The sequence below is a fragment of the Melospiza georgiana genome, chromosome 7 (assembly GCF_028018845.1).
Source record: "Melospiza georgiana isolate bMelGeo1 chromosome 7, bMelGeo1.pri, whole genome shotgun sequence".
In the NCBI taxonomy this organism is placed as follows: domain Eukaryota; kingdom Metazoa; phylum Chordata; class Aves; order Passeriformes; family Passerellidae; genus Melospiza; species Melospiza georgiana.
Genome location: NC_080436.1, coordinates 14,348,234 through 14,373,610, shown reverse-complemented (window position 1 = coordinate 14,373,610; position 25,377 = coordinate 14,348,234). Strand labels below are relative to the sequence as shown.

At 38.6% G+C, this 25,377-nt stretch overlaps 1 protein-coding gene across 1 annotated transcript; it reads left to right on the top strand.

Moving 5' to 3' along the window:
* The first annotated feature begins 70 nt into the window (after window positions 1–70).
* TRAK2 (trafficking kinesin protein 2) lies at window positions 71–25,048 on the top strand. Its single transcript, XM_058028114.1, has 17 exons — window positions 71–175; window positions 6,002–6,319; window positions 7,278–7,472; window positions 11,035–11,088; window positions 11,862–11,932; window positions 12,583–12,699; window positions 13,862–14,071; window positions 14,451–14,529; window positions 16,200–16,330; window positions 16,535–16,609; window positions 17,225–17,362; window positions 18,129–18,208; window positions 19,093–19,296; window positions 19,433–19,731; window positions 20,002–20,283; window positions 20,509–20,608; window positions 21,127–25,048. Exons 2-17 carry the CDS (start codon window positions 6,283–6,285, stop codon window positions 21,803–21,805), a joined length of 2,751 nt encoding a protein of 916 aa, XP_057884097.1. The 5' UTR covers window positions 71–175; window positions 6,002–6,282; the 3' UTR covers window positions 21,806–25,048.
* Window positions 25,049–25,377: the final 329 nt, after the last annotated feature.

Below are 25,377 nucleotides of genomic sequence, written 5' to 3'. Positions count from 1 at the left end.
GCACCACGCGGCCCGGCGCATTGTGGGGCTCGTCACTGGCAGCGGCCCGCCGGGGGCTGTAGTTCTGGGCGGGAGCCGAGCGGAAGCCATCGGGGCCCTTCCTCAGTCGCCGCTGTGTTGCATGCAGGGCTGCGGCGGGAAGGAGCGGTACCGGAGGGAGCGCAGCGTGGGCCGGGTAAGCGAGCGCTCGGCGCCGGGCCGGCGGTGCTCTGCCGCCTCACGGCCGAGCGGCACGCTCCGTGCCTCACACCCCTGCAGGGTTAACCCTCCTTCCTGTCGCCCCTGGCGCCGTTCCCCGGCGGGCCGTGGCACCCCCCGGGCTGGAAGGTGCGGCGGGCCGCGCCGGGCGTGCGGCGGCTTTCCTGAGGCTGGCTGGGGTCGGAGCGCGGGGCCCGAGCGTGAGGCGGTGTCCGGGGCTGGCCCCTGGTTCCGGGCGGAGAAGAAATTCCGGCGCCTGTCCGGGTTGGCAGCTGACAGGACTCTTTTGGCTGTGGTGATGCTTTAATGTAGCGTAGCGTTGTGTTGTAGCGGAGCGTCTGCTCCGGTGTGAGCGGGGGCGGCGGTGCCCGCGGGCCGTGCCGGGGTGACCTTCAGCAGCCCGGGGTGCCCTCACCGAGCGGGCTCCCTGCAGGGTCGTGTCACCGCAACACGAGACAGCCCTCGGTGACCTCTTAGTTGTTGTCTTGCTTGTATATGGAAGGCTATGAAAGGAAATTTTGGCTGCTAGCAACTTCTTAATCACATTGTTACATTTTTATCAGCTGATTAAACTGGAGTACCGATGTCTGTCAGTAAGTGGCGTTTACTCTGTAGTCCGTGCTAGTGGTGAAATGTATGTTGAGTGGCGTGCTCGTGTTTTTATCTTTAATGCAATCCTCAGCTGTTGCATAGGTGCCTATTTCTTGGTTATGTTTCACAGTTACTGTTGACTGATTATGACAGTCTGATGCAGATATTTGATATACTAATAAATTAAGGCAACATTAGAAAGCAACAGTAGATTTTAGGTTTGTTTTTGGATACTTGTATTCTTTCAAAAGATGTAGCTCTTAGTTAAAATAGGCAGAACTTCTTTTTAATTACATTTCTGATACTGGAGCGAAATTGAAAAAAAAATTATTTTCCAATACCTGGAATTTTTCCACTCTAATGGCAGTGTGATTATTAGAGAGATATCTGTTTATTGAATTTCTGTTATGAGTATCTGAAAATGTAGTTTGAAGAGCATTGGAAAACCACAGAGTTTCCTGATGGTGGTTTGCCTCTAATAGGGGCTTTTGGAATTAATATTGTGTAGTAGAAGTGCTGTCTTTCAGCAATGATAATTGTGATTTGTTGATTCGTTTTCCAAGAAGACACAAATAGAGCATTTTCACAGATATGGCTACAAAAAAGAAAGCATCCTTTTTTTTTTTTTTTTGTTTGATTGCTAGTGATATTCTGGTGTCTGAGTCATATAGAGGAGTTTGATTAATTCTAATACAGAATTATGACTTAAAATGCTGAGCACTGGCTGGGGTGTAGGTCAAGGAACTGAAACTACTTTTTTGGGTGATCAGCCATGGATCAACTTGGTGATTTCAGTTAAATTTTATTCAAATTCCCTTCAAGTATACTTTATACGAAACAATCCTGAGTTTTAAAAGAAGCTGATTACAACCTTTATAATGAAAATTAGCAAAGAACTTAGCAGAATGAGAAAGCAAAGAATTAGCAGAATGCCTCGAGAGCATTTATTGTATTTTATACTCTAACAAGCAAATAGGCAATTCATTATAATTCTTGATTCCTTTGAGATCATAACATAACTATGCATGTACCTCATTTCTTCTGAAAAAAGAAAATTTTTGAGAAAATATGCATACAGATAGTAATGTTTTGATTGTGCATTTACATAAAAAAATAGGAATTAATAATGTCTTTATTATAAAGTTAATTCTAAAAATTAATAATGTCTTTAATAAAGTCTTTAATGTAGGTAACACTCATAGTTTCAGGCTAAGGGAAACTTCAATTAGGCATTTGCTGTTTTTACATTGTATTAGGGATGATCTAGACGACATCCAAATGGGTAAGACTTAAATAAATCTTAACTATCAAGCTGTGGTATTCAACAGTATGCATGTATCCATGTACATAAAGCATATATACATGTATTTAACAGGTAGTGTTGCCACTTTGGAGAACATAAGCTGTTAAAAATGACAGACAGAGAGAGTAAGTGAGCCTGGTTTGGTGTAACTGTAGATAAAACAGGATGAGGGAATGTGGTGGCCGGCTTCATGATCCCCATGTGATTCATGATTCTCCAGGAGGTGTTCTCCAGCTTCCTCTCTGAAGCCTTTCCCTCATCCCAGAAGAAAAACAATCCAGAAGATGGGGGCAGGGTTATTTTGTTTGTTTTCTTAATTTCTTCTTATACCATTTTTTAATGATTGAAATCTGTTGCAGGGTTGTTTATGATTGTTGCAGTTGGTTTTAGGATAATGTTGGCACACTCTTTAAAATATTTTTTCTTTACATGAGAGAAACACAAGCACTAAATAGATTTCTGTAGGGATAGTATTGGCTGAAAATAAGAGGTGTTAGGCACACAGCAAATGTTAATTGTGATAGGCAATGTTTGTGTTCACATAGATTTGTTTTTCAGTTGATAATCCTTTGTCCTTCATCTCCTACTGGATAGTGTTGAAGGATTTGGCCTCTGCTTCTGAGCGCTGGTCCCAGGAATGTTTTGGCAGCAATTCAGTGTGGTCATGTTTGCTATAAGAATAGAACTGTTTCATTAACCTTGAGATGCAGAATATGTTGATTGCTATTAGCTGGCTTGACAGCATTCCAGTTTTAGCAATGGAAAAAGTACTGTGTTAATGACTTGATACAATTTTTTAAATTGCATACTTACATGACACTAAAATTTGGTATCTGAGAATAGTATGCTCATTTATTTGGCTTGGTTTAGGAAGTAATGAGTGTTGTCTTCTCTTAATCAAGTTAGAATCTTCTTTGTTGTTAGAATCTGCTTTGTTAAAATTTTGTTTGTGTTACTTGTGGCCTAATGTTTTGCATCCTGGAATTGTACAGAGGAGCGGACCTAGTTTAGTTTTTCCAAGTACTTGTGAGGAGTTAGCTGCTCTCAACAAATGAAAAATAGCAGGAATAACAGTTTATTTATGTTGAAGTTTGGATATTTTCAATATAGATGGCAATATTTTGCATATTTTTTAACTTTGTGCACAAAGGAATAAACACATACAATTGTCTGTGGTTTCCAGTTGTAAAGCAACTCCCTCACCTTTCTTATAATTCAGATTTGAATTAGAGTTTCTCTAGTGGCAGAATGTCTTCAGAATTATATTCTGTCTTGAGGTGCCCCAACTCTTTCTCCATCCATCTGAAATTGCTCAAAGTACTTTTACAAAGACAAGAACAATTTTCAGTGCTTTATAACTATATTATCTTTTTCTAAGACTTTAGTCAGTATTGCTTTTTCAAGTTAATCTTCACTAGAGCCTTCTGACTCACTGAAGGAAAAATTTATGAAATCTCTTTAGAGCAACTTGGACTCTCTAGGGCTGATTCAGAAGGTGCAAGAATAGTTTTGACTTCTTGTAGAAGTGTGCTATAGGTACTGGAGGTTTTAGCTCACTGTTTGGAGCCAGATGGTAGCTGAAATGTGAGACACACATTGGGGAGTAAAAGTTAATCTAGAGAGTACAGAAACAGTAAGATTGGGATAGGTGTGCATGTAAAATGTTGTCTGATATTTTCCTCTCTCGTGAACCTTCCTTGAAGAAAGCCTTCTGAGAGCACCACCCCTGCATATGGGTTATGCTCCAGTATCTGAATTTCCCTTGTTTTTCCTATGTTCAGTTAACCTCTTTGTAAAAAATGTGAACATCAATGGGAAATTGGCCTTTGGGGGAGTAGGGGAACAAAACTGATAAGATGTAGATCAGTGTAGAATGAATATAGTAAATTGACAGTGGAAATCATCTTTATAAATAAAGATTTAAATCAATATCTGAGAAAGTTTTCTAGCTTCTCTTCTGGACATGTCTTTCTGTGTGATTTAACTATTTTAATTTCTAGTCCATCTTTTTATAGCATGGTCATATATTTTAAAGCCACATTATAAATTTTATGGGGTTTATTTAAATGTATTTAATCATAGTTTTGACTTGCAGGAGGAATCTGCAGTTAGGAAATAGTTTTACAGCTGCAGTGTAGAAGGGTCACGGAGTCACTTTCAGGGTGGAACTGCCCAGTGCTTGAGTTTCTATAGAAGTTACCCCATGGTACAGGAAACTAAAGCTATGAGAAGCACTGGAAATGCAAGCATTAACTTTTATGGTGTTTGCTGATGTAGTAAACTTCTCAAAGGTTTTACAAATGAGTTTGCCCTTTCAATTCGATAGCTTGGTGTTGGCCTGGTGCTCTAGAAAACATTTAGCCAAATCACCTTTTTTTCACCCCCTCTCTCTTTGGCAGAACTGAGATTGACCTGCTACAAATAGTGCTTCTGCTTTGCCCTGGGAAGAGAGATTAAAACCAATCTTGAGAAGTAGCAGCATTCATTTTTACATTATTAAAACTCAAAGGAAAAAGATTGAGTTAGACTTGTGAAGAAACTGTCCTATGCTGCTGACCCTTGTCTAGCTGTACAGTGACTCTTCTTATTACAAAATAAAGTCATTTGCATGTGTGGATCTACAGCAGTCTTCTTAAATGTCTTTTATTATGCTGTATTAAATTGTTTTAGAGAAGGGGGTATGTATGCTTTTCAGCAATCCATTTAAAAAACACCCTCTAGAAAATTTTTTAAAAGTGCTAGAAACATCTACACATTCAGAAGATGTTGTTGAAATCTCAAAATTTTTTATTAAGTGTTTAATATGCATAATAATTACAACTGATAAGCAGGCTACATACATAAAGAAATGAATGACAAAACAAGAAGATACTGCACACAAGTATGAGCTGACCTTAATGGAAGAAAGTTCTTTTTTGATCTCCTGCCAAAGTCCGCAACCAGATGAACTGGCAGGCTCCAGGCTTGCTTTAAAAAGCTCCTGCACTGTCCATTTTAATCTTGTCAAATAAGAGGTTGCTACAGACAGCAAAACAAACCTCTGATTGTTGTGCTTGGTGATTGGAGATCTTGGGGAAAGTGTTTAAGAGCAAATTTTAAATTAATGAAGGCTTTTAAGAGAATTTTATGTTAACTGAATGCCAAAGGAGGGAAAAGGACACTTGTTTTCTCTTCAGTTTTATATCTATCTGTCGTCTAGAACTACTGTTTTATATGGAAGGTGATTCATCAGTCTTGGCAAAGGAAAAGTGTATTTTTACTTCATTAAACTCTTCTGATAGCTTATCTGAATCAGTCACAGTGGTTTCATTTTCTGGTTTACCTGAGTTCCTGCTGAAGAGAAAACACAAATTTTATCACAATCCACAAAGTAAATTTCTGATAGGTCCAATTTTTAATTAACAGGCTCCTAAAGGAAAAGAGACTCAAGCAAACGATTGTATAAAACTTACATTTTTTTTAACAATAGAAATGTTAAGGGTGATGATGTTTTTAAAATCCTGCCTTTAGAATCCATCACTTTAAATAAATGTAGTGGCCTGAAGGAAATCTCTGTTTAGTTGAAGCTGCTGCCTGTTAGCATAAAAAGGAAATGCCTCATTTCAGTGAATGACCTGAATACACTAAATATTGTATGAAGGAAGAGGAATAGTACAGACAAAGAGATATTTGACCAAGTCCATGTTTAAGGTGAGATGACTACAGGGAGAAAACATATTTTAGTGCTACCTTCTACATGTACTGTGTAAACTGGAAATAAAATGCTTGTTTGCCTTTTCTTTTTAAATAATTAATTGTAGTACAGAGGGGAAATTCAGATTGAAAGAGACAAAGTCACAGCAATTTACCTGTCTCCGGTAAAAGAGTGAAATCTGTTAAACCTTGGCATTCTCTTTGTTTTTTATGTAGGTGATGGGTGAGCTGAGAAGCTGGTGAAGCTTACATGAAACACTTCTACTGATCAGCAGCCCAGATGAAATAGGCATGTCCTCAGATGGCAGTAGATCTGGAGTTTGAAGCAGCCTGCAGAAGTGAGTTGATGCCAGATTTGTGAGTCTCTGTGGCTGGATGGCTCTCACTTACTCTGTCCCTAAACCAAAGGCATCTTTTTACCAAAGCAATAAAGGAATGGTGCACAGCTTGATTACAGAATGCTCTTTGCAAGGAAGTGAACTGTGAAGGAAGGACTCATGAGTTTTGATCCCAGGGGCTTGGACAGCATCCCTGGTAAGTTGAAGAATTACTATTACAAATCTTGAATGTGTCTAACATGTCATAAAGCACCAATGTGAAGACAACCTTCTGTTTCACATTCTTTGTACTGCTTATGTGATATTGCAGAGGAACAAAAACAGTGACATTAGACTCACTTGTAAAGTCACTGTGCACTGTAAAATACTGTTTGTAAAATTCTTACTGTCAATAGTCAGCATTGGTGTTTTTTCCGTTGAAAGGTACTGCAGATATTATTCATCCTGAGTGGAAATCTTGCAAAGATAATCATTGCAAACCACTGATATTTTACCAATTTAGTATTAATGTGGGTTCTTTTGCAGTAATTGTGATGAAATTAAGGTACACACACAACATAGAAAGAGCTGAACTTTGATTGCAGGGGGTTTAGTATCATGTTTCTCAGAATGTGATTCCATAAGGATGATAATGAAATTTTATACTTGTTCCCTGATTACAAAGCAGTATTCAATTGATTTTGCTTACTTTTAAGATTGTTTACATCTATGTTCGTTATCAAACCAATGCATAAAACAGAAGAACAAGATAAATGTGAATTTCCTTCAGAAAAGGGAAGTGAAAAAACTGTGAAAAGTCAATGAGACTTTAGCTGGTAAAATGTAGATTTGTGTTTTAGCTCAATGAAGAGGCTAAAGATAGAAGTTCAAACTTATTACATACATTATATTCAGGAAGTTGGAGGGACACAGTATACCATCTTTTCAGGAAGTTTTAGGATCAGCTGAGGGTGAGGAACTTACAAGTATTGCAGTATAAATCAAACATTGATTCAGTAAGTATTCTGGTATTTTGTCTGGTACAGAATAATTATTTCCAAATTTATCAAAGATTTATGAAGTATTTCATAGTACATAAACTGTACAGTACTGTGGCAGCACTATTGAATTTGACACGTATTTAACAGTGCGCTATTGCCATTACTCTCTTTCAGATGGGTGCTCCAGTGAGGACCTTGCTGAGGTGGAGCTGGTGGGCATGCTGGAGGAGCAGCTGCCGGATTACAAGTTACGGGCGGACTCTCTGTGCCTGTATGAGAGCGCAGACTGGATGCAGCCCCTGGCTGCCCGCGGCCGGCTGCCCGAGGGGGCCGCTCCCGCTCCTCAGGAGGATTCCGTCCGTTACATGAGTGAGTCGGCAGTTACTGCCCAAGTGCTGGAGATAAACTTCTCCATACACAGTTAGTGTTAATACTAGGAAATGGTCACATCTGGGAAACTTGGGACAGAAAAGGCTGATTTCAGGGAACGTGCTTGTGGTTCACACTGCTATTCTAATGGCTGACTTAGGATGCTTGATGATTGCCTGATCATCAGATTACACACTGAAGTAAGAATGGGAACATGTGAGAGTGAAAAAGAGGCAGGAACCTAGAATTGTGCTAGGAGAGATGTATACCTCATACAAGAGGTACGAGTGTGAAGCAGTTCTGTTTTCAGGAATGCTGATGGTGCTGTTATTGATTTGGTGATGTTTTATGTCAATAATGTTTGTGAAGTGCTGTCGGTGGTTTCTTCTGGAGATAGAGAAGGAATGAATGGCAGATAGGTGGGTACTAGATCAATGTTGATCACTGCCTTCCAGTTCTGAAAATACCAAGTAACTTACTCCTAAATCTATCAAGTGATAAAGAGGAAAATGGACAGCTTCAGTCCCAAAGAAAAAAACCCTGTAATATGTTAAAATCAAATGAATAGAAAGTTGCCGAAATAATTGAACACTTAATTGCCTGTAGTTGCTAACTGTTTGCTTGTGAAGAGAATGCATTTTAATCTCTTCAGAGAAATGGGAAAGTCCTGTTTCCTGCATATATTGGAACTATTGGAACAAACCACAGAGAAGAGTAAACTTGTTATTTATGTACAATCTGTAATGATTACCTCTTCCTTGTACCCACCACCTCTAAAAGGGAGTTTTTTGTCATTGTTCTGTGTAGTTTAAACTTCCCAAGGATGAATAGCAAAGGAATAACAAAAGATTAAAATATCACCTCCCAAGAATGCAGTACTCAGCAATTTAGAGTGACCTTGTTATGAGTTGAACTTGAGGGTTTTGAACTCCTAACTGTGGAAAGTACTTGGAAAGTCTCCTAATGTTTATTGCTCAGATTGTTTCTGATAGTTATATTGCAAGCATAAATGATTTTATAGTCGAGTGCATGCTTTTGTAGTTCACTGGAAGCAGTTGTGTGGTTGGAGGGGTGTGTACTTGTGTCTCAGTGTTAATTATAAGGAGCTGGGATCAGAGTCTGTCTGTGCCTGACATGAAATGCGGCTCTGCCGCTCAGCGCCTCACCTGTGTGACAAAACTCAGGGCTCCAAAGGACATCCAGTCAGGGTGAGCTTGCATTTTCAGCCTGCAGGAAAGGGAGGGATTTTATCAGCAGAGCTTTCATGAAGCCTGTTGTGTATTATTAGGCTGTCAAGGCACTGCAGAAAGGGCTGTCTTCCTAGTTCTCCCAGAGGGAAGTTCTTTACAAATAGAGAAGGTGTCCTCTGAAAACCATAAACTGCTTGTAGGAGTTTTTAAAGTATTTTTAAATGTTTTTTTTATAACAATGACTGAAATTGAATTAAAAGATAGCTGTTAAGCATAACATATAAAACTAATTATTGTATCTTTTAAGACCACTTTTGTAACTGGTGAGTCTTGTAAGCTCAAGATAAATATGGTTTATGTTTCACCTAGAAATTGTCCAGACTCTTGAAATCATGGTAGCTTTCTTGAGACTAGTAACCTACAGGGACATACTGGGAGAGTCCTGGACAAATACAGATATAAATCAAATTCTAGTTATTGAATAACTTGTTAGATGAAATTTGAATCTTTCTTTCTTGCTTGGAATTGGAAATAAATGTGACATGAAGCATGACATGGGGTTTTAGCTGTGTATCTTCCTGCCCCTATATATATATATGTATGGAAACATTTTTATAACTTTTTCCAAGAGAGAATGCTAAATATATGGTTTGAGTGAATTTCTAGTTGAGAAAAAAGCCCCAAAACAACACAGTAGTTACTGCACTTGAGCTCCTCCTCTTTTTATGGCTGCTGCTGCCTATAAGAAGATCTGTCAGCTGGGTTCACATTGGCAGTGTTCTCAGTGAGGTGGAAGAATATCTTCTGCTTCAACTGTGCTAGCATAAGAAATCCTGAATTACGAAAGATCTCTCTTTGGAACTACTTTGTATGTGTGAATAAAGGGTCATGGCACAACATAACAAGAATTTTAACCAAAATGAAGAGTTAATTTCAGCTTTCACTTGGCAAGGTGAGTATTGCACATGCATGTGTTCTCAAGAGAGAATTCTAATAAACTGCGTGTAGTTTTGTTCCTGTACTGAGAGAAAACACAGAAATTTATATAGAGCTAAGTTTTAAAGCTGTTGGTTCTGTGATTTTAGTTATCGGAGCAAAGATATTTGCTCTTGATTTTAGGAACTTACCTACCTGAGTAACCTTGGGATTAGTATGGAATTAGTGTAAATTTTTATTAGAGGGACTGGATAGAAACTTATAACTTGAAATCACCTGCTAGGAACAGTTACCACAGGAGAGCTGGCTATAATATTCTGCATGTAATGGCTGTAACTTAGTTATGTATGTGCAGTTAATTGTCCAAATACTGGTAAGCTAGATGGGTTTGGAGTCCCCCTTCCAGCAGTCAGTATCAGCAACCAAGTAGTAAAGTAAAATTGTCTTCTAAAGGCATTTTATGCTACTGATAGGTACGTACCTAAAATTTAGTCGAGTTTCTATTTTTTTCCTGCTAAGAAATACAATCAGTAAGTGACAGTTCTATAAGTTCAAAGCTCCTGCATGCTTAAACAGCGTGTGTTGGGTTTTTATGCTTACTGATCTACTTGATGAAAAGCATTTGGTTTGTTATTTTGACATATTTTTCTTTTAAGCTTTTAGTGAAACAGTAAAACTTTTCCTTCTGTATTGTTCTTCCTGTTCTCTTGTTTTTCAAAATTACAAAAAAGCCCCTTTTTTTCAGTATAGTCCAACTTGGATTTGATCTTAATATAGGTGTAGTGTTGTGCTTTAAAAGTTTAATTGTGGGCATTATGTATGTAAAGGGTATAGACAGCTTATATAACATATGCAATAAAGTTAGTGTGCGCTTTATCTTGGCACTTTACTATCTCATAACTGAGTCTGCAGTCCTCAACAAAGCAAAGAAAGGAACTGATAATCAATACCACTGTGTATTCAGAGTAAGAATGAGGTTTAAACAAGGTGAAAGAGTGAAGGAAATATTGAGATCAAATCTATAGTAATCTCATTTTGCAGTTCAATGATGATGGAATTAATTTTGAAAAAGGTTAAATTAAACAGTCAGTTGAAACTGCTACTTCTGTAATTCTTAAATTTATATTGCTGCCTTCTTCACTTTAATGATCCTGACTTCATAAAGCAAAACTAGCTAATTGCTGTTGAGCTTAGCACAAACATTCATCACCTGATAGAGAGATGTATAATTCTGCTTCTGAAGACTATTACATTTAAATATTTCCCTAAATGGCCTTAGAAAGTGTTAATAGTGAAAAAACTATGTTTGCACATGCATTTATCTTTTTATTGTGGTAGATGCATGGCAGAAAATTATCCATTTCCTTACATTTTAATTCTTTCTCTTCTTTGTTCTCTTTTTCCCCCTCTATATCTTTGATTATCTGTCACTCTAGCTCTTATTGAACTTCCTTCCTCCTCCTTGGATGGATCTCACAAATTTGCACAAGGTAATTAAGATGCCTTTGTTACCACCATCTTTTTATCAGCACACTATATAGAGCAGACCAATGCTTTGCAGTTCTGGCACTGTGTTTTGTTCAGAGGTGTCACAAATTTTTCATTTGCTTTGCTTATTCTTCACTCAGTCTTGTTTTTCCAATCTACTGTTTCTCAGTTTTTTAATAGTTTTGCAGACTCTTCAAACATTGGAATCACTTGATTACTAAGATAGCATTTACTGCTACATCCAAAACTCAGACATACATTATCTCATTTCTTCTTAATTGTTTCCAAGATGGTCAAGCCCTTAATAAATGCATTTTCATGACTTGTCTCAGGGGGTCTCCATACTTCCTGTGTACAGCTGTCACACAGCCTAGTGGGAATTTTGCTTCAGGGTTAAAGTATGTGTTTAACTATGTTTGGATATTCTCCAATATACTCCTCCTTCTCTTCCCAGCAGGCTGGAGGATTTAATTGCTTAGCTGTATTCAAAAAATTGCTCTTAGGAGTTTTTCTAATTTTGAAAGATGTGTGAGCACCTCAAGTCTTATTTAACATTGCTGAAAGGTGCAAATGTTCAATACCTCATTTATCAGTCTCCCAAAGGAGTATTGTTTCACATTTCTGAAGTTGAAGATGCATTTTCATAGCCTCTGCTAGCTTTGTCAACCAAGTACTGTGTTTGTATATAAACAATATCCTCTGAGTTCAGCTCTCCCACTTCCCACAATCTTCTTGTCTTTCCTTCAATAAAATAAGCATGTTTGTCTCTCTTCAGTTCTTGGCCCAGACAATGTGGAGCAGAAAGACTACGGTGAAGCTGACATGGTCAAACGTCTGTTAGCTGAGGTATGCTTGTCTCTGCTGTGTTAATGCAGTAAAGGGAATGTATTTGAGGGAGGGTTTCATTCAGCTGCTGACCATTTTGATTCAGTTATCTTCAGGAGCTGCTTATCAAACACATGGGTAATGAGAAGCTGCTCACTTGCTTGCACTACCTCAGAAACAAAACATAACATAACTGTGGGCACCCATGAAGCCAGTGAGTGTAAGAAAGAAACAGCTTTCTTCTGATTTCCTGGTGCTCCTCTGCTTCTACCCTTTCACCACTGTTTAGGCTGAGCAGTCTGTTCTGGAGAAAGTGCCACTGGGAAGGCTGCAAGTGTGATTTTTGTGTGTGTGTGAGATGCAACAGAGCCCACATAGTCTTTCTACTCAGCACAAAACCCAAAACTGTCCTCAGGTTTGGTGCTTTCCCCTTCTGTTGCTGCAAATGGCTGTGGAAGAGAATATGCTGTATCAAAAACCACAGTTATGGATGTGTTCTGGATCCAAGTGATGAAGCATTAATAATTTTCTAACAATGTTGATCCATTTGAGAGTGAAGGGAGATCTCAGAGTGCCGATGCATTGAGCAGTATCTAGGAGAATCTGAAGCTACTCTGAATTTAAACCTTACATGATCAAAAGGAAACAATTTTTTCTCATTTTGTGAGCAGAAGGATCGGGACCTGGAACTGGCAGCGCGAATTGGACAAGCCCTCCTTAAGCGTAACCATCTGTTGATGGAGCAGAATGAAGCACTGGAAGAACAGTTAGGACAAACTCTAGACAGAGTAAGTAGTTGCTTTTCTTTCTTTTTTTCCTTCATTTAAGGTTTTTTTCCATTTTTTTCTCTCTCTTTTTTTTCCCATTTGTGGTGGTGGTAAGAGGATCAAAAGAAATAGATCATTTTGGAGTGATTGGTGCTCTTGGACTACAGAAGTGTGCTTAGATGTCATTCTCCTAATCATTGTTCAATCACTTTTTGCAGTCCAGGAATTGAATATGAAGACAACATATTGTAATTACTGAGAAATTATGAGAATGTTAGATATCATTAGGGTATATCAGACCATAAATCTGATTTCCTGCCGTTAAACTAAAAATGGACTAATATAAGTCAAAATAAGAGATTGGTGTCTGACATGAGCTGCTACATAACTTCACAGGTGAGGAAACAGACAGAAAGTGAGCTGGTTAATGGGGTGCTTACACTAAGAGTAAACAAATGAATAAATAAAATGTAATGAAAAGTGAATTCTGATCAAGATCTTCACTCCATCTCTTCCTGTAAACACAAATTCTTGATCTAACCTTTTCTTTGTTTTTTTTTCTTAAAAAAATAATTAAATAGTTGACAAATAACTCTGTGATCAAGAGACGTAGTGTAAGCTACAGTGAAATGGATTTAGCTGCTTGTATAAAACAGTATGCTGGTGACAAGGATGTACTCATAATCAGCTGTAGGACTGCATAAACTTAGGTATTCATATAAAAATGTAGATAAGCAAAGTAGATTTTATCTAAATGAGATCTATCTCTTCTTTTGTTTTTAATTGTCCTATGGGTCATTTAATGTGCAGACTGGAACATACCACTCTGTACATGTAAATAGTTGTCTTTCAATCCTTTTCTCCAGGAACTCAACAATTCAGAGTAATGGTCATAATCAAAATGATAGCTAGCATGTTAAAATGAAATAATGTATTGAGACAGCTGGAAAATGATTTTGCAGTTAACTATTTAAAAAGTAGGTTCTGTTGTTCATTTCTGTGGTGTCTTGAATTTTCTGTCTCCCTTGCTGTGGTAAAATTATGATTTTGCGAACTTCCTGTAAACAAATGGAGGTGTGAGCTATTGAGGAGCAGTAATGTTCCAGAGGCTGCATAGATAATAGAGTATGATATTGTGTATGTAAAGTGTACTTCACGTGGTGGTGGTCTTCACTTGTCCTAGGTTAACCAGCTGCAGCATGAGCTGGCAAAGAAGGATGACCTGCTGCGCATCGTTTCCATCGCTTCCGAGGAGAGCGAGACGGATTCCAGCTGTTCCACACCGCTGCGTTTCAACGAGTCTTTCACTGTGTGCCACGACCCATTGCAGCTGGATGTCCTGCAGGATAAACTGAGGGAGCTGGAGGAGGAGAACCTGGCTCTGCGATCCAAGGTACATCCGACTGACAGCACGTGCTGAGTGTGAAACAAATAATCAGGGTGTGCAAAATCCAGCAGCAGGGTTTCTCTTGAAGCACATGGCTGTTTTGTGTCACTGTATGCAAATCATTCCTGAGCACTTCCCCAAATTTTGTCTTTTTGCAACAGTTTTTTTTATTAGAGACAAGAGATCAGGCTTTGTTCATGTGTCTATCTGTCTTTCACATAAAACATCTGTAAAATTCTGGGAAACAGGTTATGGTGGAAAACACAGTTGCATAGAGTTTTTAAAGAGAGGGGAGACTCTTCAGTTGCAAGAATTTTAGATGTAAAATTGATAACATTATAGATAAACTGAAATTGTTATTGATAAATGAATAATTTTCTCAAAGGCTTGCCATCTGAAGTCAGAAACCATTACATATGAAGAGAAGGAGCAGCAGCTGGTCAATGACTGTGTCAAAGAACTCCGTGAGTATCCAGGCTGTATTTGCCATGGCAGGATGGTGGGTGAAATACCTGGTGCCTACACGGTCTTAGTTAATCCTGAATCCAAAAATAGGCTTCAGTAATTTATGCCAATCATTGAAGTCTTGCCCTTTGCCCAAGTGCAAGGTTGTTTCTGTATTTCATCAGGTTTCACTCTGGCATTCAAATTCAGCTCTGTGTGTCATGTTTAGAAGGGGAAAATGAATATAAATGGTGATGTCCATAACTTTCTAAACTGAAGCCTACCAGACATTAGAAAATCAACCAAATATTCTCCTTGTACATTCAGCACACTTGACACTGAAATAGGTCAATGTATCGACTCTTAAAACTATGAACACATTAATTTTAGAATATATGTTATGAACCAAAGCATTAAAGCATTAAAATTAGCAAGTCACTTAATTTGTCTAGTTGTTTGTATTTGCTTTGAGGACTGCTTATTTGCAAAGAATTTTAGCTACCCTTACATAAATGCATGCTAAGTATTCTGAAACAATAAATAACAATAGCTTTTTTACCTGTAGTCATTTGATATGTACTACTTCCTTTGTGCATAATCACCTTAAATTATGTGTAAGATTATTTTTTTCTCTACAACCGCCATAAAGAAGACTGGGTTGCTACTTTATTTTTCTTGTTACGGATGGCCCTAAAATACTATGAATTGTTACTTATTTGGTTAATTTACTCTGATTCCACTGAGAAAATATGCATCTTTTGCAAATAGGAGTTAATTCAAACATGCTCTCCTGTTTTCCTTCAGTGTGAATGTCTGTGAGTGTACTTTTTATTCAATTCTGTGGCATGAGTAGGCATGCTCGGTAATTTAGATTCACAGAAAAATCATCTCCTAAAGCTGTGTTGCCTACTGCTTTAAAATTTGCATTTTCAGGAAAATGGTATCTGACTGAGCTTAAATGCTCACAGCCCCTTAATCAGAGCCTTGTTCTGCAGTAAATATGTGAGGTACAACAAGCACTAATGTTGTAGTGTGACCTTTATGCAAGATTGATCAGACTTTCTTATGACTGTGCAATGCTTTCAGGGCAAGTGTACAAACGAGGCTAGCTGCATAAAAATATTTAAGCTCTTGGAGATGCTTTGTCATCTCACTTTGTTAAGTACTTGCTAAAAGGAAAAAGAGAATCAGGGAATTGTATTCAGTGGATCTTTGGGGAATAGATAGTGACTAGGATCAAGAGTGTATGTTACAGTTGACAAGGTTTGACAAAATGCCTTTACTTACAATAGTAGTTAATAACAAGATTAATTCAGAGCCAGACTTTTCCAGCATATTCCAAGTCTGGCCTTGGTCATGAGTCATCATGTCATTTGAAATTGTTTTATTGTGGTCATTCCACATACTGATCATGTGTATTTCAGATTATGCGTGCTTAGTTCATAATGTGTTATACCTGCATTTGAAATTAACTCTTTTTCCTCCTTATCCCCACTGTTAGTCTGTTCCTTATGGATGTTCTAAGGCACCTACTTTTATGTATTATGAGTTGATTTCCTGAGAGAATTGGTGGTGTTGCAGATTGTTGTTGACTTGCACTCATCCTTTCTGGGATTTAGGGTTGGCTTGGGGTTGTTTTTGGGTTTTTTGTGGGAGAAGGTCTTGACTAAGTTCCTTTTATGTTTTGTAGGGCAAACAAATGCTCAGATCTCCAGGATAACAGAGGAGTTATCAGAGAAGAGTGAGGAGGTGATTCGCTACCAGGAAGAGATCTCATCCCTTTTGTCCCAGATTGTTGATCTTCAGCATAAGCTCAAAGAAGTAAGGGAATGCTGATAAAGTGTCCGTGTGTGCACAGGTGTCTGTGCAGCATGTGTGTGCCAGTGATCACAGCAGGCAGAATTTGTCTTGGCAAGCCATAGGGTTGCACTGCAAGAGAGAGGCTGTTCCAGGAAAGTCTGGCAGAGGATCAGTCTCTCAGGGAAATCAGCTGAGAAAATGATGAGCACCTTTTTGTCCTTTCAGAATGTGATTGAGAAGGAAGAGCTTAAACTTCATTTACAAGCCTCCAAAGATGCTCAGAGACAACTGACAGCAGAGGTACTTAAGACTTCTATAACACACATTTAGATAAACGTTTGGCATAGAATACATGAGAAAGAAAGCAGAGAGACAGTGGGAACTACTGCTTTTTAATTATGTAGGATTTTAATCTTTCATTGTCTTAAGTCATATGATTGGAGGGAAAGAGTAATTATGTTACTTAACCCTACACAAATATTTTTGTAGTTCACAGGAGTATAAAAGGCAAGGAGTGTGTTTCAAATAGGGAGGTCTTACTATTCTTAGTTATGAGAAAAAGAGTGCTTTAGTGTGACTATTACTGATTGTATCAACAGTACTGTGGCTCATTAGATTTTAAGCAGTTCTCTTTTTTTACTTCTTTTGCATCAGTAGTTAGTATTTGCATTTTTTCAATGTAATTTCCTTTGAATTTTGTCATACTTTTTCCTCTTTTGAATCTTTGTGCTTTGTCCCTAAAACTCCTATGGATGCTATGCTGACTGTTGTCCATTCTAGTTTTGGGCATGTGCCCTGCAGCTGAAAGAATCTCACAGTGTCCAATCAGCCATTCTAGGTTACTGTAGGAGGTCATTCAGTTTCACTGTGTCTTCTCTCTGAAGAGATCATGTGATGGGCTCTCTTCTCTTGCAGCTCCATGAGTTTCAGGACCGGAATGCAGAGTGTCTGGGCATGTTGCACGAGTCCCAGGAGGAAGTGAAGTTGCTGCGCAGCAGAGCCAGCTCTGTCGCTTGTCTGTGCCACTCGCAGTCCCGTGGAGCATTTCCTGTGGTAACCAACACCTCTAGCGTGGCACACACAGCTCTGGCACAGAGCAGCCCTAGGAGCACAACTGCTCTAGGAGCAGTTCCTTTGCAGGAACTGCAGCCAGAACTACTTTGTAGTAGGCAAAGGAGCTGGTCTATTGGTTTTTCAATTCAATTCTTCAATGTGTACACTTGTGAGAAATTTAGGAAATTAGTTAGGAATCTAACTGTTCACTTGACATATTGTGACACTGCAATTATTTTTCCTGTTTATGTGCCATTTCTGTTTAATAAGGGAATTGGCATGTTCTATAGCTTATGCTCAGTTGTGCTAGTGTCTAGTTTGATGTGGGTGTGAATTTTATAACTCAACAGTGTTTCTTTAAGAAACAGAGCATGTCACATACTCAAAATATCTGGGAATTCTTCAGGTTTTGGTTGGTTGCTCTGTGTGTAGAGAATCACTCAAGTATACCTGTAAGAAGTGCTCTTAAAATTTGTAGCTTAACTAAAGCAACCAAAATACAGAGTACATAAAGAAACACAAAGAAAAAGCAGATGTTGCTAATGAAAACTGAACCCATCCTGGTTACACATGGGTGTAGTTACGGTGGAAAACTGTCCCACATGCCCTTCCTTCAGAGGCAGAAGGGTTTGTCCAGAGCATACTGATACTGGGCAAACAAATGCTGATTGTTAAAAGTAATTTTTACAGATATTTTCTGCTAAAATTGTCAGAAGGAAGACTTGAATCTAATTTGCCAACTCTTACTGTTTCCATTTTTCTCTAGGATTCCCTTGCAGCAGAAATTGAAGGGACAATGCGGAAGGAATTGAGTCAGGCTGATGAATCTCTTCTCTCCAAGCAAAAGTATGTTTTCAGATCTCCATGTCCTATATTGATATTTATCCACAGACTTGTATTAATTAAGGTGAAACTGATTTCTGGGACTTCATAAATGCATATATTCCCTCTATAATGTTTTCATTGTAAATAAAAAAAGGTTTGTAGTATTTGGTAGTCTTTCCAATTTTGAAACCTGCTATTCTTACTTGATTCTATGAAGAATCAAGTAATAACAAAATTATATAATAAGAAGAAATTATAAATTCTAAGACTATAAATTATAGAAATTATAAAGTATAATGAAGTAAATTATAAATTATAGAAAACTAAATATACATATAAATTATAGAAACTAGAAATTATAAAATTATGTAATAATAATTACATAATAATAGCAAGAATCAAAATAACATCCTTGCTAAAAGGATGGATGTTATTTCATTCTTTTTTTGAGGGTTTTTGATCCAAATTCTCTGATGCACAGTACTAGTTTTACCCCTTTTAATGCTTATAGAAAAATTGCTGGACAAATGACATTATAGCTGAAAGATACGTAGCAATGTTCAAAAACCTGAAGACTGTTCTTGGATCTCATAATTCTGAGTAAGGAGTAATAAACTGCATATGTGTTTCTGATAGCATATACAAATTAAATAAATAAAATATATACTTTTGAATAGGCTAAAGCAGTTATCAGTAGAGGTTCAGGTCTTTCAGGTAAAGAAGTGGTAATTCTGATACTTAATAGAGTAGATCTCCTGAAGACATGAGTGTTTTAGGCATGTTTTTCTGAACATCTTTTTAGTGGGGTCTCCATAGACTTTTCAAACTTTGGTTTTCAGAGATTTTTCTTTATTAGATCTTTTTTGCTTCTGAAACCCACATTTGTTTGTTTGTCTTTTCCACAGGGATCAACAGAAGCGAGTGTTTGACACTGTCAAGGTTGCCAATATCATCCGTGGCCGCTCCGCGTCCTTTCCTGCCCCACTGCCCATCCCTGGATCAAATCGCTCGAGTGCTGTTATGACAGCAAAGCCCTTCCAGTCTGGCGTGCACCACCTGGAGAGCCATGCACGGATGGTCCCAGGGAGCAGCTCTGAGCAGAATTTAAAGTAGGAAGCACAGCCTGTTACCTTCTTCTGAAAAGAACTGATTCAAAACTAAACCCAGACTGGACTTCTGCTGTGTAATAGAGAAATAGTTCATTTAATGGGCTTAACATGTGTTATTATTTGATGTTTCTCACAGAGACGCTCACAGTCCTGGCCAGCCGGGAACCCCTGGAGACAATGACCTGGTCACAGCTCTGCACAGGCTGTCCCTGCGTCGTCAGAACTACCTGTGTGAGAAGCAGTTCTTCGAGGAGGAGTGGGACCGAAAACTGCATTTGCTGGCTGAGCAGAAAGAAGAGGCCAGTGGCTGCAGTACACCAACAGAAAGCTCCTTTTCCCCAAGTACAAACTCAGAGTTCACAGATCTCTCTGCCAGCTCTAGTAATCTCCGTGTTCTCCTACCAGAGAAGTTGCAAATTGTCAAACCCATTGAAGGTAAGAGGATGATCTTCCTTCTCTCATTATCAGAAAAGGATTTTATATTTACCAGCTAAATCATGGTGTGTATAGCTAGGTGTGATGTGCAGTAACAGGAAGCAGTAGCATTTGGTAGGCTTCAATCTGGTGTTAGGCTGCTTCTTCACTGGACAGCATTGCCCACAGTGTAGGCACCAGCCAGCTGCACTTGGTTTTATAATGCATTCTTGTAACTTGATACAGTAGTAGGTAATGGCTCTCTGAATCTCTTCTCTTTTGTCACACCAGGATCTCAGACCCTTTTTCACTGGCAGCAGCTTGCTCGACCCAACCTCGGCACCATTCTTGACCCAAGACCAGGTGTTGTTACTAAAGGCTTTACCCCTCTGTCTGATGATACCACATCTATGCACCACATCTCTGACCTGGAGGAAGATGATGAGGAAGAGGGTGAAGGAGGTATAACATTTCAAGCACAACAGTCCTTCCCAGAGGAAAAATGTGCATTGGCAAAGCCAGTGGCAGGGATTTTCCTGCCACCTATTACTTCAGCAGCAGTACCACTCACTGGTAAGAAGCATGGTTAGTGTTTCTTCCTGAGTCTATTTAGCAGTGTCCTTTTCTCTATGGCAAGTATTAGACTGTGTGGTAATGCTGTCTTTGCTGTTCTTGTTCTTTACTTAAAAAACAAGGACTCAAAAAATTAACTGTGATAATAACATTGTTTTAAACTTTGATTCATTCTTGTATGTCTTTATTTTTACCCTTAATGGATGTAAATTCTTCACATTGCAGCCTCAAATCCAGGGAAGTGTCTATCTTCAACAAATTCCACATTTACCTTCACTACCTGTAGGATCCTTCACCCATCTGATGTCACTCAAGTTACTCCCAGGTATGAGGACTGCTAACATCCTGAATGCTGCTGCATGGGATTAAACAGTTACTTTCTGGCTTTTGATACATGGACCAGTTTTAAAAATACTAAGGCAGTTAGTCAACATATAGGATGTTACTCATAAAAATAGTTGTAATTATGAAGGAAAACTTGGAATTCTTTGGAGTGAGAGTTAAAACAAGTTAAGGTAACTTTAAGTTATTTTAACTCTTAAGTAGCAGTTGCCTTGTTGTGGAAAAAAAGATTCCATGATGATTTATTTTCTGATTCTGTTATATATTTTTTATTAACTGGACAGGTATGTTAATATTCTAGCTAATAGAGTACAGGTGATCACAGAAGGTAAATTCATTGGTACTTTGCAGAACAATAATTCTGAGTACTGAAGCTGTCACAGCTGATAGCAATAGTTAAGGTTTTTCTAAAGTCATCTGTATACTAAAAGGCATATGAAGAGCAGGTATAAAAATGTCTAATGTGTGTATATTCTCTGTTTAATTTTTATTTTCTTTCAGCTCCATGGGTGCTTCATTTTCACTGGGGAATACTGGCAGCAGTACTGGAAACCCAGTAGTGAGCACTCCAGCCATTCCTTACAGACTAAGTATTGGAGAATTTCTCACCAACAGAAGAGACTCAACTACTACTTTCAGCAGCACAAGCAGCCTGGCTAAACTTTTGCAAGAACGAGGCATCTCTGCCAAGGTTTACGACAGCCCCATGTTAGAAAAACCACCTTTGCTGCAACCCTCCCGAACTCTTCCCGTTCCTTCTACTCCACCAAACTCTCCTTCGCGTTCACCTTGTCCTTCCCCACCGCTGTTTGAGCCTCGAGCACATCACTCAGAGAATTTCCTGGCTTCTCGGCCAGCAGAAACGTTTTTGCAGGAAGCGTATGGCCTGAAGCCCTCCCGGAACGTCCCGGACGTAGGCCAGCAGAAGATGAGCCTCGTGGACAGACTGAAGAGGCTGGGCATTGCCAGGGTGATCAAGCCCCCTGAAACACAGGACCATGGCAAGAATCAGGGGCCAGAGGCTGGCTTGCAGAGGCAGGACTCAGCTGGGTTTTTAAATGCAGGTGGCAACTTAATGGCAGGACTGAGAAGAAACCAGAGTCTTCCAGCCATGATTGGAGCACTGGGAGCTCCTGTTTGCACACAGTCATCAAAAATGGATATGCTAAAGGAAGACTAACTGGCCTGAAAGGTGTTTGACTTAGAGCACAGTAAATAATTTGAGGGATTAATATCCAGTACAGGCATTGTTGGGTGTGTTACAGAAGCGTTGGAGAAGGCATGTGCATGTTAAAATGTGGGAGAGACAAGCGTTGGGACCAAGGAGCAAAGGAACATTGCTTGGGTTTGACGAAGAAGGTTTTTGTGGGAGATAGAAAGGTAAAACCAAAGCTTTATTTCAAGACCCCCTTCAGCATCTTGTCTTAATTTAGTCAGAAGTGAAGACTATTGTAGACATTTTCAGTGTTTTAACCCTTTAACCTGTATGTCTAGGCATTTCATTTTTTTCCATCATACACCCATAGTGTTTACTAGTTGTTTGCAGTCAGACTACATGATTTAAATATAATATTAAAATAACAATCAGTCTGACTAGCATTAGCAGCCCAAGTTCCTCTCTGTAGCGAACAAATATGAAAACTTTGATTTTTTTTCATTATTTTATTTTCCATTTCAGAAACTGTGCTCTTTTGAACTCCTCCTCACTTTGAGAAGCAGGGGAGAGAATCTTTAGCTCTGTGTAAGAAAGAAATACTTCAGTTTACAAACACAGGATTTATATTTTGAAAGAGTGCAATTATGTTAGGTAGGTATTAACAGAAGTTAATTTCTTTCGAGAGCTTGTGAACAAAGCACACAGAGAAATGTGCAATGAATAAGAATTAAGAAGCAGAAAAGTGTGTACATCCAGCTAAGAAATCTTTCTAAAGTGTAGTGTGCATCTATTTAAATGAGGATAGTTTTGTGTGCACACATACACACACACACACAAATATCTCAGGCACATTTCAGCATTGCAAAAGGAAATAAACCCTAGGTGCTTGATTCAGGGTTTCTTTTTAAAAACTTAAATGGAGAGCATTTACTTCAAGGAAATTGTTGGAAGTGTAGAAAACTGCCTCTTGTCTTGCCAAGTACACATTCTGTATATTTGAGAGTTCTCAGTGAACTTTATGCCTTTCATTCAATTATTTCTCATTTCAAGCAGGATTTTGTTTAACAGATTTCATTAAGAGCAAAATTTGCCAGTCTCTGTATAGAAACAGGAGGGGAAAAGCAGTGTTCTTTGTAGCATTTTAACAAATATTGAAATCCAGTGATCAGTGAGGGAGTGTGGTTCTGAAAAATAGCTGGAGTAGACTTTCCAACTCAAAAAAGAACTTTATTTCAGAAATCTGGTTTCTGAGTGTTAATTATAAAAATATTACTGCCCATGCTGCTTTTTTGATCCCTTCCTGTCCAAGTTCATAAGTGAACAATCTACAACAGATACTTTGTGTAACTTAAGAAAAAGTTGTCTTTGCTAGGGGCCTTGAATAGAAACAGCTTCTTAGTCTTCATATAAATTTTCACTGTACCTGTCAACATTATAAAATGATTTGTTTCCATACAATTAGATTAAGCAGTTAAGTTTACCTTGCCTGTTACCATAGCTGGCAGCTGTCTGGGGGTGTGGTGTGAAGCATTGGTGCAATCACACTGATTTGCATTTGCCATTAGGCACAGTCTCCATAATCAGCACCCTCATTGCTGCAGGGGTGAATGGAGTAGGGCAGGAAAAGAAAGTTTCTTAACCTTGTGTATAGGAAATTTGTAACATGGCCTTTCTGATTTTACAGTTCTTTAGATCTTGTGATGATCTTTGATATTTTTGTTTTGTAAAAGGAAAAGGAGTAACCACTTCAAACTTGCACAGGGATTCTTAGCAGAAGCTTGTCTGTCAGCAGCGCACAGAAATATTCCGGAACTCCTGGAGTTGCCTTTTGCTCTCTAAGCAAAATCTTACACTTACAAAAGGTGAATTTTATTTAAAAGACTATATACGGGTTAATTTTGTTTTTTAAGTGAAAAATATTTAATTTTTTCATGTAAGTATTTATGTTTGTATGTACTTAGCTAAGCATGGTGTCTTGCCTAGCTACATAAGAGTGAAAGGAGGGAGTGCCATGTTGGTCTCCAGTGGCCTGGGACGGGTATGTCTGCAGTGCATCTCTGACTTCCAGGGAAACGAGTTAGCAAAAGCTTAGACAGTTTGGTACCACCAGAGAAGTGTGTAGCATGTCAAAATCCGTCCATTTTATGTGTTTATTGTAGGAATACCTGAGTTACAGATAAATTTTTGAAGGTACTACACTGTGTTTCTAACCGCTTCATAAGATGGTAACTCCAGCACTGGATCGGCAGAGTAGCAGATCAGCTAAGGTAGAATTCCTTTGGCAGACCATGGTTCAGGTAAAACTCATCTACAAGCATATAAATGAAATGCATGTGTCTCCTGGGGATGCTTCCCTATTCCATAGCCCAGCAATATAAACTGGTTCAGTTCAAATAATGCTGTGGATGCTGAGAGGTCAGTTTGATTTGTAGCTGAGGTGTACCATCAGATACTTTACATAAGGCAAAAAGAAAATGGAAGAATCTCTATACCATGGTGTTTGTGTATGTTTACCCAATGGGTTGATGCTGTGGTGCAGCGTTGTTCAAATTCTGTCATGCATTTATGCCTATGGATCATCATGCACAGTTTGGATATACATGCCTGGCTTGCAGTAACAGGGAAAACTGATACTTCTTCCAAGTTTACCATTTTGTGCCAAAACCTAGAAGATAAACTTTTTTTAAACAACATGTGTTTCTGAGAATGTTTTAGAAGTTACCATGATTCTAGGAATGATTTGGCTTTCATTGTCTCCTGTAAGAGGGGTGAGAGGTGACAAACTTGCATGGCTGACATCCTGCACCAGATCTTTTGTTTGAGGAATGGAGAATTACATTTTGGCAGGGTTGTGTTATCTTGCAGGTTTGAGTCAAACACGGATGCTAGAAAGGACTTACCATGCTTGTGCAAGTTACAAGAGACAGAAGGGAATTCTTGTATTTACCTTATTCCGATTGTCTTAAAGCACAAACTTAAACCTTTCTAGTTTCACTGTTAGTTTTTAATATACTCAGTGATACCTGCATGCTCAAAATACCTGTGATCAAAGTCAAACATCTACTACAGTCGAATAGCAACGGAGAGGGAAGGAAAATAATTGAGTTTGGGCTTCATTTGGCTGTTACATGAGGGGATTACACACAGTGTTTGAACAGTCTGGGATTTTCATGGTATTTTTTCCATCAGCTTTTTGCACTTACTGCTGTTTCATAGTGGAATGTAAATTTGATAATAAATATGTATAACATGCCATTTTTCAGTATATTGCTGATCTTCTGTGGTTTGTTCCAGATGTCATCTTCTCTAGTACAGTGGTCTATAACAAACCTAAAATCGGGCCTTTTCTGTGGCTAAAATTTATAGTGATTATTATACTGTACACAAGCTTAGTGAAGTGAGTTGGTATCTACAGAAAAGATGGCTTTAGAAGCCAATAAATTGATATAGACAGTATTTAATTGATATAGACAGTATTTAAGTGTTGAGCCTCACTTTAAATTAATCTGTTCATATTTTCTGGTACCCTGGGGGGTTTTGTGCATGGGTGGTGCTTTAGGGTTTTTTCCTCCCCTCTTTTAGAGCAGCTAGTGTGT

Bases quoted from the DNA above. Each gene is read 5' to 3' on its own strand.
- TRAK2 (XM_058028114.1), top strand. From the start codon at position 6,283: ATGAGTTTTGATCCCAGGGGCTTGGACAGCATCCCTG. The intron at 16,331-16,534 runs GTAAGGGAATGC...TTGTCCTTTCAG, and splicing joins TTCAGCATAAGCTCAAAGAA to AATGTGATTGAGAAGGAAGA. The intron at 19,297-19,432 runs GTAGGAAGCACA...TGTTTCTCACAG, and splicing joins AGCTCTGAGCAGAATTTAAA to AGACGCTCACAGTCCTGGCC.